General features: G+C 47.2%; 1 protein-coding gene across 1 annotated transcript in view; it reads left to right on the forward strand.

The window, feature by feature from the left end:
• The first annotated feature begins 964 nt into the window (after positions 1–964).
• The window catches only part of FDFT1 (farnesyl-diphosphate farnesyltransferase 1), a 258,645-nt gene continuing 242,502 nt past the window's right edge, over positions 965–17,107 (forward strand). The window contains exon 1 of the mRNA XM_069605736.1: positions 965–1,226. Within this exon, the coding sequence (XP_069461837.1) occupies positions 1,005–1,226 (222 nt within the window). The 5' untranslated portion in view covers positions 965–1,004. The remainder of the gene's footprint in view (positions 1,227–17,107) is intronic.

Here is a 17,107-nt window from a genome sequence, read left to right on the forward strand (position 1 = left end):
TAACGCCTGACACCACCTCCAGTGTCCAACCCAGGCTCTCACCCTCCAAGCAGTTATGAAAGGTTGAGAGCTATGTTACTGCAACAAATAAATAAAGTTGTCTAATCCAGCTCCCTTTATTATTATATAGCAATATTGTTGTTTTTATTTTGCTTTGTTATCAGTTATATTATTGGCTTGTCATTTTGCTGCTGGAGTAGTCAAATTGAAAATAAGAAAGAGAAGCATAATCCGAGCCTCCGGTCTTGACCTAGAATTCATTTACCAGCTGTCAGTGTGCAGGGAAACGATGCGAAACTAGCATTGTTTACCTATATATTTGACAGCTGTGTGCTAGTTCGAACATGTTTTCCAATCAAATAAGGACGGTTTTGAAAGTTGTGCAATCAAATAAGGACGGTTTCTGAAAGTTGCTTATGCTACAACTTTCAAAATCGTTCTTATTTGATTGGAAAAAAAAAATCAAACTTGCACCCAGCTGTAAAATATATTGTTAAAAATGCGTATTTCGCATGCTAGAGTCTGCACACGTTGACAGCTGGTAAATGAAGGATCACAGCTCGGCGTGCAGCTACTTCAGTCTGTTTCTACGTTTGGCCACGAGAACAGCCGTAGACCAAGGGATATCTTTCTGGTACGGGATACCAAATATTACATACCACCGGTCCCTCCTAAAATATTAATTTAAGAAGGACCAAAAGTATAAACAGAAGCTTTTTAAGATGGCCGCGGGTTTTTCTCTGGTCTGTGCTCAGGTGCAACTGCATTCCTAGCTCGCGCATCGACCTTAACCAAGCTGGTTTAGGCTGTGAATGAAACCCCGTCTCCTGTTGTGACAGCTAAATGCTCTGACCAATCGCGATGGAGTGCGCAACATCGTTCCAGTGCTACGATTGGTCGGCACCTCCTGACGAGAGGCCGCCAGCCAATAGATTGTGTCAGCCCACTCTGGGGCCAGGCGCGCCATAGGCTGCCGGCTGGGTACGTTAGCGCTGGGTTTAAAGATGTCGCTGCACGAGCTAGGTGATGGGCAGTCACTGGGCAGAGGAGGGGGGCACCGGCGCAGCGTTCGAAAACCGCAACCCCCTCAGCACCCGTCTAGGAAGAGAGGACTGGCCGCTGTCGCCATGGACATCCTGAAGTCGCTGGGGCACCCCGAAGAGGTCTTCAAATTGTTCAAGTTCAAAATGGGTGGCTGCTCAACCATAATGACCAAACTGGACTATGTAAGTAGGGTTCAGTCAGGGGTATGCTCAACCGCGGGTGTGTGCATCGGGGTATCATATGCTACGCAGCTGTGTGCTTTAGACTAAACGCCGAAGCGTGATGCTATTATTTACACGTGTACAAAGATGACAGTTTCTGGCAAACCCCGCGTTTATCATGAGTTAGGTCAAGTGCCCCAGGGATAGTCATAAAATATTGACATCTCTGCGAGGCTGGCTTTTGACTCCTGCCCTGGAAGCTACTTGAGATCCCTGTGGTCGCTGGGGCATGAGAACACGCATCCGTGACAACTGTGCATTGGCGGCTATCTTTTACTACCTCTTGATAATTTCTGTTATTTTAACACAAATGCAAGGGCAACGGCAGCTGCCCCGATTTCTGCTGCACGACCCGTCTCGTGGCTCAGAAAGGTTCGGGCACGGGGCTGGCTAGCCGGCGCTACGCAGGTTTCGGTCCCGTTAGAACCAAATTCCTTCGCCCTTCCGCGGTTGGTAGATTGGCTAAAAACCTATTCGGTGTTTGCAAATGTTGTCATGTTGTGTCATGACTCACGAGTAAAGTTCTTCCACGTTCGCCGCCGGTACGGGGGGGGGGGGCGGCAACATTGAGGTAATAAAACAACTAATTAAGGGTAAAGTTTCCCTCGCAATTTGTTAAATCTCCAGGAAGGGAGGGGGGTTTGGGGATGGATTGTTGTGTTTTTGGTTGCTCTAATAAACTCAATTTAAACCATTTTGGAACTGTAAGGCATCTTTGCTTGCAGTGTGAGCTTGAAAAAATCAAGTGATGGACGTACTTCAAAACCTTATGAGGACTGACACAATGTTAAAGGTATTTGACCCGCGCACCGTCACCAACGAAGTTGGTCCCCAGGCGCTCTGGAGGATCCGTAAATGAGAAGGTGGGATGGGTTAGTAGGTGAAGCGGGAGTAGGATAGTGAGAGGAGAGTGGTGTTCTGTTGGCAGCTTCAACTCGGTATACACCGGGTGCTGGAGCTTTGGTGCGGGTTTTGCATCGGTGTCAGTCGGCGTGTGCTGTTGTGCCGGCTTATGAGTTGTGAAGTGCGTCGTGCTTGTTGTGAGAGAGATGGTTGAGTGAGATAAGTATGCAGACTTTGAGCTTATATTGGTTAGTGGGTTACCTGACCTTTAGCATGCTAACATTCACAGTTCTGTCCAAGTGTGGCATCTGTTGACCCTCACTACTCTATCTGGATGTGGCGCAGGCCAATGCTTAGGATTCCATCTAGGTGTGGGCATGCCAACATTCACAGTCCCATCCAGATGCGGCGCAGGCCAAAATCCACACCTTCTAAGTGTGGCATATGCCAACAATCAAGTTTAATCCAGTTGCAGGCATGCCAACATTCAAAGTCCTATCTAGATATAAGGCTAACATTAACAATTCTATCTAAGTGTGGACATGCCAATATTCACAATTCTATTTAAGTGTGGACAAAACTAAAAAAAATACATATGTTGGGGTAGGTCGATGTGATAAACACACACACGCTCACTGTGAACGGTAACCGAACACATGATAATGATCATCTGAAGCCTCCAATCTGAGCCAATTAAACTTAAATCTAAACTAACATTTCTTTAAACTATATATTTTTTTCAGACTCCCCTCCCCCCACAAATACCCTGTGATTCTTGTACCCCTTCTTTTGAGTTTTATAAAGGGTATAAATCTAAAAATGTATTTGCTTGTAAATAAATGCTTATCTTGCATGGACAAACGTATTTTGGCAATTTACCAGTATGTTTATGGGTGCCAACTTTTGATTTTCACTATGGGGGAAGACATTACCCATCCCTGCCCAGGGGAGGGAATGAGAGCCTGCCGGGTCTCCCCATAACTGCCGCTGGACTTGGGGACGGACGGTCAACACATGTGGGAGATTGACGCCCAAGGCCAGAGGCAGTACCCCCTGCCGTCCTTGAGCTCTGGCTGAGCTGCATTACAGTTAGAGGGATGGTGACCCTGCCGAGCCTCCATGGGACAGAAGCTGATCTTGGGGACGGTCGACCCACATGGGAGACAGGCGCCCAAGGCTGGCGACATCACCCCCAGCCATCCTAGAGCTCTGGCCGTGCTGCGGTATAGCTTTTCCCTCTGGGGAGGGAAGGTGCACCTGCCTGGGCTCCCTGGGACTGCTGCTGGACTTTCATACGGTCAACCCTATTTCTTTTTCGCCTAGGTAAGCGCACCCACGCATGTGATGTACCGTTTTCGTTGGGACACCTGTGGGACCGCGGGATGGTAGGACATGTGGTGTTGCTGGCGTGTTTCTGTGGTTTCCATTTTGGACTTTGCCAGGCGTTGTGGGTAATAAAATCTAGGGTGATTCGCGCAATTCAGACCTCTTTGGATTGCCACAGCTGTCTTTTCAGAAATGCATGGGGTTACCTGCTTTCCTTGGTGGCTGCAACATCGCAGGTCCAAATATGTGGGTTGTCCACAAGACCAAATCCAGTACAAATGTGGTCTTCCCAGGGCGTTTGGTGAACCTGTGGTTTAGCCTTTTGCCTTTGCGCCTAGGTAAGTGCACCCAGACATGTGCAGTGCCATTTTCCTTTGGACACCTGTAGGAACGTGGGAAGGTAGGACATGTGGGGTTGCCGGTGTGTTTCGGTGGTTTCCATTTTGGATTTTGCCGGGCCTTGTGGGTAATAAAATCTAGGGCGAGTCATGCAAGTCCAACCTCTTTGGATTCCCACTGGTGTTGTCTTTTCAGAAATGCATGGGGTCCCTCTTTTTCATTGGTGGCTGCGACACCCCAGGCCCAAATCTGTGGGTGGGCCGCAAAGCCAAATCCAGTGTTTCCCAGAATGTTTGATGTACCAGTCTTTTCCCTTTGCGCCCAGGTCAGTGCACCTACACATTTTTATTGGGACACCTGTGGGAAGGTAGGACATTTATTGTTTTCTCTTGGTTTTATAACGTTTTCATACATTTCCTACTGCACTTTCTTACACAACCCTTTCATTTCCCAAATGTGACCTACATTTAGTCGCTGCTTTAGGTACTGTACGCTTTTGTAACCTGCGTGAGTCACCTATCCTTCCAAGGTCTGCCTGTGCTCTTTCAAAAAATGCATGCATGCCATTCTTCACTCCATTAGTTTTCCTTATTTTCAAATGCTAAGTACGTCTGTTTAGGCCATCAGCATAAAAGTCCTGTGTACCATTGCTCCGTTTTTGGCTCGTGGTATTGCTTGTTTTGTGAAATTTTATGAACATTTTGTGATTTCGAGTAGGAGGTCAGAGGGGGAAATGTAGCAATGCATTGCTTTTCTCAATTTCCACAGAAGCCAATACCTTACAAGTGCAAACATTTCCAGCACATACTTTTTTTTCGGTCACTTTTCCAATTTTTCCCCAAACGATGGGGAATTTTAGGTACATGTTTGTTGGCTGACCTGCGCAAATGACCCCTTCCTAAACATGGAATGTCTACTTTTCAGAAATGTATGCCTTTCTGTGTTCCCATTGAGCTTTCCTACCCTCCTCTTCCATTCCGTTCAAGCATGTCCTATTAAAAAAAAATAATAATAAGGGAAAAACCGCCTACCTCTTACAAAACTTATGCTAATGTAAAAAAGGCATGGTATCAATACTAGACACAGACACAATGGATACAAGTTTCGAAAACCTTTATTGGATAATTTGGTTGGGTTGGTAGAATTCCTAACTAGCCTTAACTCTAGAATGGCAGTAATCTCGACCATAAAAATAAATGACAAAATCGTCCCAGTCGGTCTAGTCACCATAAAAGGCATATACTAAGAAACGCTAACCTTGCCCTCCTTCTACAAATGACAAATGTGTTAAAGACATGCAAAAGAAAAATAGTGTCTCAAAAGGAATCGCTTTTATATAAGTCCATTCCCCTCGTTCAGAACCACATGGTCTAGAGAGTTTCCAAGAAAGGAAAGGTGGATGGCACAGTTCTTTCAGTCTTGCACACTTTGGCTTACTGGTATAGTTGAACAGTTCAGGCTTGGGCTTCAAGCTTCTGGTATCGCACAGCCTGCACATCCACTGGAAAATTGTAGAAATGAATGGCTCTAACATATGTAAGCAAACCTGTTTAGCATTTTACTCTCGCTAGAATTCACTTTTCTCCCATGTAGTTTAGGACTGGACTTTGTTGAAATAATTATACCCTATAGTGTGCACTCTGAACCGAATCGCTTATAGTGACTCCCAGTTTTGTCAGATAAGGCACAGTAAGATTAAATAATTGCCTAGAAACCAACACTTTGTTTAAGTGGGGAAAACGGGATTTTATCCAAGTCTGCAATTTAGACACTTGACCATATATGTAACCATCTCCAGTTGGTACTGCTGTGTTAATGCTTGGCTTCCCAAAGATATATTTTTTCTTTTCAGAAATGTAATTTAAAAGTCCACAATCACAAAATCAACCAACCCCGGTAGAATATAACTTGCTACAGAAACTGGCAGCAGGCAGGCCTGGCATCTTTGCATGGAGGCCTGGTAAATTTGGGGCCTGAAGCTGGATCAGGTAATCGTGTTTCCTTTGTGATCTCCAGAGCAAGACATCAGTGAAGCTGCAATCATGATGCTCCTGCTGTAAGCTGTCATGACACCATTGTTTCTCTTCTGCCTTCTAGTGTTTGGGAAGGGGGCATTATGCCAGCAAAGGGTAGGTGGGAAGTCTGATGGAGTGAGGCACCATTCAGGTGGCCTCAAGTAGCGCAGGTGCACTGTGCTGGCAAACAGGAGATTAAGGCCCATTGTCAGGCCCCCAGTGTAGGAAAGCCTTCGCTCAAGGAGAGCTTCCATCTGTGAATTCTGTCAGTAGTTTTTTATTCATTATTTATTTATTTATTGCATTTGTTACACGCCCAGACCCTTATGTATCATACAACTTAATAAAGCATACAATCAATGGGCCATTATGGCACAGTTACATTAACAGATAATAGGAAATTAACTTAGGGTATAAAAAATGAGGAACACAGTTATTTACAAAGCAGAGAGGTATATACAAATACAGAACTATTTACATATATTATGATGGCGGAAATTATTGGTATAGATTGAATAGCCACGATTTTAGCAGTTTTTTGAAACCCGTGAATGTTTCTTCATTTCTGATGGATAGTGGTAAGGAGTTCCAGTGTTTGGGGGCTGGGTATTGGAAGCTACTGCCCCCAGCTCTGGTGTTTTTGTAACAGGTTATTGCTAATAGTGAATGGTTGTTAGATCTTAGGGATCTGGTGATTTCTTTTTTGGCAATTGGATGGTTTAAGTAGATGGGAGAATTGTTTTTTTTTTTTAGACATTTGAAGGTGATACACAGGGTGTTGAAGATGACTCTAGCTTTGATGGGTAGCCAATGGTGCTCTCTTCTGTTTTTGGAAATATGGTCAGATTTTCTTATTCCGAAGGTGCTTGAGGCGCTTTGTTTTGTATAAGTTTTAATTTGTTGAGGTTTGATGTGGAGGTACAGAGTAATAATACGTTACAATAGTCAAGCCTTGATAAAATGAAGGCCCTGGCTAGTGTGATGCAATTGGTGGGGGTCAGAAATTGGCGATTGAGAGAGATAAGTTTAGAGGTGGAAGATGAGAGGGTGTTGCTGTGTTTAGTCATAGAGAGGTTAGCGTCCAAGTAGACTCCTAGAGTTTTTACATGTTTCAGTACCGGTATTCTAGTACCATCTATGTTGATGGCGGAGTAGTCCGGATGAAGAGCGCTTATTTTGAATTGGGGGGTCCACGATGAGAATCTGTCTTCTCATCGTTGAGGTAGATGCTGTTTAATGCCATCCAATTTTGGATTATGGCGTAGATTTTGTTGATAATCAGGGTATCTTGGGTGTAATTCCCTGAGAGAGGGATAAGGATCTGGGTGTCATCTGCAAAGTTGGTGTAGATGACTCCCATATCGTCCAGTGCTGAGAAGAGTAGCTTCGTATTGTTGGGTGTCCTGACCCACGTTTGAGCTATCATGCTGCAACATTTGGTGCTGTGGGCTTAGAAAATCCAAGATGGCCAAAAAGCCCACAAGTGCGCCAGAATCCAGGAGAACCACACAGTTTGTGCGCACACCAAAATGGTTACCTCACTTGCCACCCACCAGTGTAAAGAAAGATCTTTGTTAACAAAATCCACTGTTACTGATGTCAAAAAGTTGCTGAAATCGTGGCTCACCGGACCACTTTAAAGATTCAACCCTTTTGTGGGGTTCCACATAACCATTTTACTGTAAGGAGCCCCATCAAAACAATGTTAAGCAAGGATTATTTACTACCATGTAAGAACCATTCCTGTTTGGAATGCATTAATCCAAGAAAGATCCCAAAAATGGATGCAGTACCAACAAAATCCTCAAGGCGGCGCTAGCGGTCTAAACTCTGACAGGAAAACTAAGTGCAGTTGCTGACAAAGGGATTTGACTCAGCTGACTTCAAAGGCTGCATTTTAATTAAAATTAGCCACCTGCTGTTACCAGAGGCCAGAAGCCTGGGAAACCCTCTCACCTCAAGAGATTCACACCACAGCCCAGGATATCACATGGTCATAATAACCAAATGCAAAGTGACCCCCTGGTCTGCTGACCTCAACCTCCTGGAGACCACACAATAGGCTATTGCACTTGAATAGAATATGTTGATTTTGACTGTTTCCTGTCAACAAAGGCCTGCCTGCCAGAAGACACATGTGATCACTGACCCACCCACGTCTTGGAGGCGGACTCCCACACTCTGAGAACTGAATTGAAAGCAAAATATATATTTTACAGAAACACTGATAACTCTTTGTAATCAAATGGCAGGGATGTATAACTTTGAGAGCCTTCATTTAAAAAATGTACCTTCGATTCAAGCCCAAACTCCAATTTGTGTGATGTTCTGGGGCAAAACCCTGCTATTTATGTATACTACAGACTCTGTGTTTAAGCTATAGACATGGTAATTTACTGGAGTATGTATGGACAGGCCGTGTACATGTGTATAAATCTGGAGAAAAATCCGATGTTGCAAAACCCACTAAAAAGCAACAAAGGTTGCCATTCCTGAATGCAAGCCCCCAGGAAGAGCAGAATTGGAACAGGGGCTACCTCATGTGATATGTGATGGGTGCATGTAATTTCAAACCACTGTGTATCTATGAGGTCAAATATAGATTGTGTGTAAAGTTGACAGGGGTGGGTTCTCTGTATCGTAAACAGACCTCATCATGATGACACTTCATTTCATTCCCTCAATCAAGGGGAAGAGGAGGAAGTGGCCAATGACAAGTGGAGAGGGGTAGGGCCTAGAAAGCTAGCCTCTCCACCCACTTTCAAAACACATAAAAGCAGACAGTCAGGACAGATAGGGAGATTCTATTCCATCTGCTGCGGGACGCTCTGCCGGGAAAATCCATACTTTACCTCCATCAACCTCCAGAGAGCCAACATAGAGTCTTCAATCTATCCACCTTCAGAGACCAAGACTTTACTTCAGAATTTGGAGCAGAGAGGTCAACTACAAGCTAAATCCCTCTTTAGCAGGCCTCAAATCATTGCCACTATTCACAGCCAGGCGAGCTGTTTGAATTCTTTGCAAGAACTCTGGCCATTTGCCAGGGAGCAGTGTTGTATCCAGAGAGAGACCAGCTGAACCGGAGACCGCTGTATCCGGACCCACAGACCTGATCAGAACCAGAGACCCAGACCAGCAGAGTAGAGCTGACCCAGACGCTGTGCGCAGAAACCGTCCGTGGCAGGTGAAGAAAACCTGTTGACCAGATCCGTGGCGAGGCCTATTTCTAAATATATTGGGCCTCATTACGACCCAGGCGGTAATCGTCCGTCATTACCGCCATGGCGTAATGAGCGTTTACGCCGTGGGCCGATGGCGTAAAGAGCGCCACATTACGACCCATCGCGCACGAGCATTACGCCATGCCGGTAATGCAATTAACGCCATGGCGGAAAAGGCCCCTACCGGCATCGTAAAGCGAGCAAGGTGCACTTCCGCCACCGTAAGTAGTGGCCACCGTAAGTAGCGGCCACCGTAATTTGCGGCGGCCGTAAGTAGCGGCCACCGTAATTTGCGGCGGCCGTAAAAAGCAGAACCGGAAATAGCATCATTGCGCCGGAACGGGAAACAGCCCATCGGCCATCTTTAAAAACACAATCCATTGCCATCCTACCGAACAACACCAGACCCAACCCTGACACCTGTCCCAACCAATCACCCACCCATCCAAGTACCCGAAAATGCCTAAAGCTGTGAAAAAGGCATGTGACCGCCAGCGCCAGGAGAGATTCAGCCGGGAGGAACTCTGCATGCTTGCGGAGACCCTGCAAGACAACGCAGGTGTCGTTTTCTCCCCGGAAATGACCAGGACAGCGATAGGGAAAAAGAAGGCCATCTGGGCCCTGGTGGCTGAGCGCGTCAGCGCGGTGGGGACCGTACCCCGCACCCCACAGCAGTGCAGGAAGCGCTGGGATGACCTACGCATACGGGTCAGAGCCGTCATCTCTGCAAACCGCAACCTTGCCCTGGGTACCGGTGGAGGGTCGGAATCCCCCCTAAAACTCCAACCGTGGGAGGAGATCTGTGCAACCACGATTGGCATGGAATCCATTGAAGGCGTCGGAGGGATGGAAAGGGGAGCTCCGACATCAGGCGATGAAGGTAGGTGCCTCAAACAAGACATGCCATAGTCACTGCAGTCCAATCATGTGTAGCACAAGGTTGCCCTAGAGTGTAAATGCAACACATATCAACACTGCCAATAGCCACATGCGAGCACCACCCTGTATACACTGCTGGCACCCGCATACCTGCATCCACATTCCCCACTAAAAGGAGACAACCTGCATGGCACTGCCTGAAATCTGCCTCATCTACTGACCAGAATAATGTCAATCATTGTCATTCCAAAGTCCGCAGACCCATCAATAACGCCCTCCCTCCTTTGCTCCACCACAGGCACAGATTCACACCCAGAGGACCAGGACACCCCTGCGCCGAAGAGAGCCAAGAAGGCCATCAATAACGTCCCTGCACCCTCAACCTCAGCTGCAGTGAGGCAGACCCCACAACAAGCAGATCCCACTGCAAGCATACCGGACGTCCCACCGGCAAGCACCCCTGTAGGCAGCAGGCCAGCAGCAGCTGCTCCACCTCCACCGACATTGCCTGCCACAGAAGGCACGGGGTCAGCGGCCAGCAGCAACATCGGTGAGACAGCTGCAACAGCTGCATGTTCAGACTCAGACATGGAGCACGAGGTCAGAAGCCCCACTGACCTACTACATTGCCCCTGTTTCTCAGACGCCAGCCCCCATGAGGATCACACACAGGGGCACACAGAGGTAGAGGAGTGGCCTTCCACCCCATGCCCTGTCCACACTCCACAGGAGGGGAGCAGCCCCTCCATCACTCCACCAGCACTGGCCATGGCCCAGCAGGGCCAGCAGTCCCTCGAGGACATCACAGAACGGCAGCATCAACTGTCCACGATGCTGAATGAGCATGCCGCGGAATGTGTGGGGGCTAGGTCTACCATTGAACAGGCCACGGAGACCCTAAGGGCCGAAGTAGCGCAGAGCACTGCCACCCTGAGGGATGCCATGCAGGCCATGTCCAGGGACATCTGTGCTGAACTTGCCGGCTTGCGTCGTGCGCTCACTGAGCTCACCCACACCCTACAGGACGTGCATGCACAGGGGCAGCCAGGGACATCCTCCACTGCCAGTTCTGCACAGAGCAGCCCCGTGCGACGTTCCGGACGTAACCTGCGCTCCACAGCCAGGGGTGCCCCGGGGGCCGGGAGAGGGGGCTTGTAACAGCCTGTGGCCACTGTCACAGGCATCTGTTGACACCTACATGGGGTGTGTTGGGGTGTGCAGGGGGGAGGTGGGAGGGGGTGTGTTGGGGTGTGCAGGGGGGAGGTGGGAGGGGGTGTGTTGGGGTGTGCAGGGGGGAGGTGGGAGGGGTGTGTTGGGTGTGCAGGGGTGAGGTGGGAGGGGGTGTGTTGGGGTGTGCAGGGGGGAGGTGGGAGGGGGTGTGACACGACATTTCATAGTTTCAATACACTTCTTTCTTTCAAAAAAAGTAGTGTGGACATTTTCATTGCGTATGTGTGCTTTATTGGTGTACAGAGTGCATGTCCCAGAGACACACAGTGCCCCAAGTGCAGTCTCCATGTGATAAACACCAGCCGTGTGTGCTAGAAGCAGTGGTCGATGATACTTTGGCGCATTGCACGCCCCTCCTGTGCATCGCCTCCTCCATGGGGTGCCGCCCCATCTGCACCCTCCTCATCCTCATCGTCAGGTGGTTGCAGTTCTGCGTCAGGGGGCAGGGGCACATTCCGTCTGACGCACATATTGTGTAGCATGACACATGCCAAGACGATCTTTGCCACTTTCTCATGGCCATACAGGAGTGCCCCACCAGACCTGCTGAGGCTTCGGAACCGTGCCTTCAATAGGCCGAATGTCTGCTCTATGGCCACACGAGTACGTGTATGTGCACGGTTGAAGTCCTCCTCGTGCTGGTTCTGCGGGTTCCGGACTGGTGTAAGGAGCCACCTCTTCAGGGGATAGTCTCCATCACCTGTATGTAGGCGAGAATGTATGTGTCAGTCATGTTGTCTGATCAGGAACATGATGTTCCACCATGGCTCGCATCCAACTGTTACTTTGGCTCACTTCTACATGCACTAATTGATTCACACAATGCAACCAGTATATGCTCATGGCTCCCATGGCCTGTTTTGCATGCCATCAACCAATGTATGCAGAGGGGTTGTGTGCATTGTGAGTGCCCATCCTCTGTCTCCGTTCTCTGTGTTACTCACAGCCAGGTGGAGTATGCATCACCCCCCCCCTTTCAGCCAGGTGGAGTATGCATCATCCCCCCCCCCTTTCAGCCAGGTGGAGTATGCATCACCCCCCCCCTTTCTGCCAGGTGGAGTATGCATCGGTACGTCATTCACCTGCCCACTTCCATGACATTGGACTCACCGAGTAGCCAGGATCTTGGCCCTGCATGTCGCTCCATGTAGCGTGGTATTGTGGAGTTCCTCAGGACCATAGAATCATGGGTTGATCCGGGGAATCGGGCACAACAATGTGTGATGATCTTGTTGGAGTCACAGACCATTTGCACGTTGATTGAGTGGAACTGTTTCCGGTTGCGGTACGGTACCTCCATGGCACGTGGAACCACCAATTCCACATGGGTGCAGTCGATGGCACCAATGCAACCGGGTATGCCGGCTAGTGCATGGAAACCCACTTTGGTGTTTGCAATCTCCTGGGCAGTCCGTGGTAATGAGATGTGGTCGTCTGTGTGCTTGAGGAGGGCATCGAGCACTTGGATGAGTGTTTGTGAGAATAATGGTTGTGAAATGCCATGCAGGTGCCCCACTGTGTGCTGGTAGGTGCCTGTGGCCAGGAAGTGGAGTACAGACACTACCTTCAGTAAGGGGGGGATGGCGGTTGGACTTCATGCTGACGATGTCGTTGTGTGTCATGTCTACGATGGCGGTGATGTTGTCCCGGTCCAAACGGTACAGGGTGTGGATCTGCTCAGCAGTGAGGTTGAATGGATTGGCTCTGATGCGTGGGATTGAGGGCTGCCTGCGTGGTGGCACTGGCTGTGCTGGTGGGGCTTGCTGGGCCTGCCTTGCCCTCCTTCTCCTCCTGCGTCTCCTCTGTGCAGCCTGTTGTTGTTGTTGCTGTTGTAGCACATGCATTGCTATCAGGTCCTCCAGCGCCAACATTGCTAGTCGTATTGGTATCATTGTGGAGTGTGACTGGGTGTGGGAAGGGGTGGGGTGTGCTCTTTTTGTACTTCCCTGAGTCTGTATTGCCTTCACCTGTGCTGTTTCTGTGCACCTGTGGCAGCTGCATTCACTTAACATGGCCCTTTACGGTTGGTTCGCGATGGCATTATTTGCACCATGGCGGTAAGGTACTTAACGGGCTGGGTGATGGCGTTAGGTGCATGTCCGCTTGGGTCGGCATTTGCGTACCTTTCCGCCATGGCGCTAAGTACGGTGTGGGCGGTCGCGTGCGCGCACCCTTTGCGCAGTTAGCGGCAGCGTTAACTACGATGCCGCTAATGGCATCGTAGTTAACGGTCACGGGTCATGATCGGACCTGGCGGAAAACGATGGCGTAACCATTTACCGCAATCGTTTTTCACTTAGCGCCAGGGTCGTAACGAGGCCAATTGTGAGTACCTAGCAGAACTGTGCAGAACCAATCTCTTAGTTAAAATAATATAATTCAATCTATTTTAATCTAACCAGAACCGCCTCCTAACTATCACCTGTCATTTGCAAAGCTGTCACTTGTCATTTTCTAGCTGCAAGCTGTAACCTGTCGCTTTGAACTTTTAAAATTTCAAATCCGAAAAACTACCTTTATTTAATCGTCCGTATCCTATCGTTTGGGCTAGGAACTTGGTTTAACTTTCCTCTGAAAGCTTAGAATCTCTGCCTTTCAACAAGCCTAGAACCGACTTCCTACTCCTCATACATTTGCCGTAATCACGATTCTCGCACTCACGAATTTTACCGCGATTTGCAATTTGGTTAAAAATCCAGCCACAGGTGAAAACAGCAGCTTCATTGCTTTCCTTTGCCAAAAATTCGTTTAACCTGCTAGTTACTCCTAGATCCTTGCTAAAGTGAGCCTGAACTCTTCCCAAGTATATTACCCTCACCCTGAACCTCCTAAAGGGAATTAAAACCATTTTCAGCATATTTCTCACTGCATTGTCACCATATTCAAAGCATTTTGCCTGTGTTTCAAAACTCCTATCTGTTGTATAAGCTGCTGGGGGGGAATTGAACTCAATTCTATTTGATTGCATTCCTAAGAACTGTGTCATCTTCATCTCCTTACAGTGCATAAAAGGGGGGGGTGAATAGTCCAAGAAAGTGATTACATTGTCTTTTGCTGAAATCCTATCAAGTTATTTTCTGTACGGCATTTCATTCCACATTGCATCCATTTGAAACCATAAAAGTATTGTTGCTATCATATCCATCCTATAACCACTCATCATTGATTATAAAGAAGTGTGCTAGTGCCGGACTATCCATTATTGATTACTGCTCAGATTAAGTGTGATATTCAATTATTAATTTATTATAAAGTGTGATATATATATTGTTTAAATTATCAAATAAACCGTTTAAACTTGCAAAACAGAACTACTTCGTGGCTCAGTGGGGTCAGGGGGATTCCAAGAGAGGGGTGTTATATAGGGGTAGTCATCCAGAACGCATGAACTGGACGTAAAGATATATCAATAAGGGTTTCCATTCAGTATCCCAGACTAGGCATTGACTTAGCTGTAGTGTTGAATTGAATCCTCTTACAGTATATGCGTTTATAGAGTGGGGGTGAAAGGCAGGAACCTTGAGGAACGCCAATAGGGACTAGTATGGGGTCTGCAGCTTCTTTGCCTATGGAATCTCTAGATGTTCGTTCCACAAGGAAGGATTTGATCCATGTGGTGGCGTCCAGGGAGAAGTGGAAGTCTCTGGCTAGGGTGGAGAAGAGTTTATTATGATCCACAAGATCGAAAGCTGCAGATAAGTCCAAAGGGAGAGGATGCAGCGTTTTCATGAGCCTCTGAAGGAATCCATTTGGATTTTAAGATCCAGGAGGGCTGTTTCCGTACTGTTAGGACGGAAACCAGATTGTCTAGTGCCAAGAGTTGGTTCTGTTGCAGATGTGCTTGGACTTGGTTGTATGCTATTTGATTGAGGATTTTCAGTAGAAACGGAATTGTTGTTATTGGCCTATAATTACTTTTGCTGGGACAGAATCTCCTTTGCAATTAGATACTTTGAGCTTAGATATGGTGTTAAGCACTAATTCTTGTGAGATAGGAGTGAAGTAGAATGTGGGGTTGGTGTTCTCGTTAAAGGTAGGTAGGTGATTGTCAGTAACATGTTTGTCAGCTAGAAGTTGTTTTTTTGGTTGTAATTTTGTTAAGAAGTAGATCGATCTTGGCAGCTAAGCCGTCTTGGATTGTGCTACACTAACCTTTACTGGTGTTGGTGGAGTGTGTGGCTGGGGCTGGATTTTCCAATTCTTTTAGGATTGAGAATAATTATTTGGAGTCAGATACAGCATTACTGATCCGAGCGTTGTAGGCATTAGCTGTATGGGTGATAATAGCTGTTTTATAAGTTCTATTTGCCTCCTGGTAGGCTGTTTCGGTCTCTATTGAGGGATGTTTTCTGAAGGTGTGTTCGAGGGCGTGTTTGGTTCTCCTAAGTGTGACAAGATCGTCGTTGAACCAGAAACATGATCGTTGGTCGGTATGTTTGGTTTTAGTGGTGAGAGGAGCTACAGCGTTGATGGTGGACGTGAGGCAGTTGTGGTAGGCATCAGTTAATAGGTAGGAGTTGTCATTGGAGATGGACAAAGTATCTAACGCTTTGGAGAGCAAAGACTCTAAGTTTTCAGCTGTGAGTTTGTGAGTATTTCTTGTTTCATAAGTGTTGGTGGTTTTAGGATTGTTTGCGGGGGGTTCAATGGCATTAATAGTGAACATGATGTTATGATGGTCTGTCCAATCTAGAAGAGAGATAGAGTCGATGGAAATGTCAGTGTTGAGCAAGAGGATTCAATCAAGGGTTTTTCCTTTGATATGGGTAGGGGCATTCACTTGTTGGGTAAAGCTCATATCCTTCAGGGAGGAGTGTAGTGCTTCTGCTTTATGGTCAAGGCTATTGTTAAATCCTAAATTCAAATCTCCCAGGATGACGCATTTGGTGTTGGGCTTGATGAAGGAAGCTAATATTAACGGGATGTCTGTTTCGGGATGGCTGTTGGAATTAGGAGATCTGTAGATCACTACTAAGTTTGTTGATAGTTTTTCCATTTATGAGCAGTATTTCGTAACCTGCCATGTTTTCAGTTGGGCATGATCTTAGTTTGAGTTTAGTCTTGGCGATGAGGGCAACACCACCTCCATGGGAGTGGGTCCAATCTGAGGATGGTATAGTCTGGAGGGATAGCGATGGTGAGGAGAGGGCCAGAGGCTTGGTGAAGCCATGATTCAGTGATTACTAGTATGTCAAGCTGTGATTCTGTGATTAGGTTGTGTATTTCAATGGCATGCGCTCCTAGGGAGCGGGCATTTATGAGTCTGTTTGCCAAGGCATCCATGCTCATCCTCATTTTTGAAAACGCTCCCTTTCAATGTTTCTGACCTTCATTTCAACCGCTGCCTATTTCCAAAATCGAGGAGTCGGCAATGGCCATAAACAATACTCATGTGTTTGAAAATGCAGATTGACGCTACTTAGTCTCCAAGATTCCTTCTTTTTTCTAATGAAAATATTGTTCTTCGGAAGAGGTGTAAATGGTTCCTTCTGCAATTCCTTTCTTTGTACCAGGCCTGCTTTCTCACCATCTCATCACCACAAGCTCTAGTCATGGGCTATTCCAGGTGAATGAAAAAGGCACAACAACGTCCTTTTACGTAGTGTGAGAAACTCATGGTGGCAACAGTAAAGACAGACACAAGTGATCACAGTTCAAGGGTGTTTATTAAACTGCTACGGTAGGTTGGAAAAAATGCCTAATCTAGACCCAAGTCTAAGATGGGAGCAAGCTTCGACCATCAAACAAAAATAAGGCAGTCTTGTGAAATTAAGGGCCTATACTAAGAAAAACCTATTGCCAATCCTTGCGCTAAATACAAAAAGAAGTATGGGATAATGTTCATAAGAAAGAAGGAAGTGATCACACATAATAAGTCGGGAGGCGGTAGTCGGGTCTCCCATCCCCACATTTTAAGTACGTGATAAGGTAGGATTTCGGAGCACAGCACACGCTCAAGCTTTCCCAGCATGAACTACAGTTCCGT

This window comes from Ambystoma mexicanum, chromosome 4p (genome assembly GCF_040938575.1).
Source record: "Ambystoma mexicanum isolate Mex_15411 chromosome 4p, UKY_AmexF1_1, whole genome shotgun sequence".
Lineage (NCBI taxonomy): Eukaryota > Metazoa > Chordata > Amphibia > Caudata > Ambystomatidae > Ambystoma > Ambystoma mexicanum.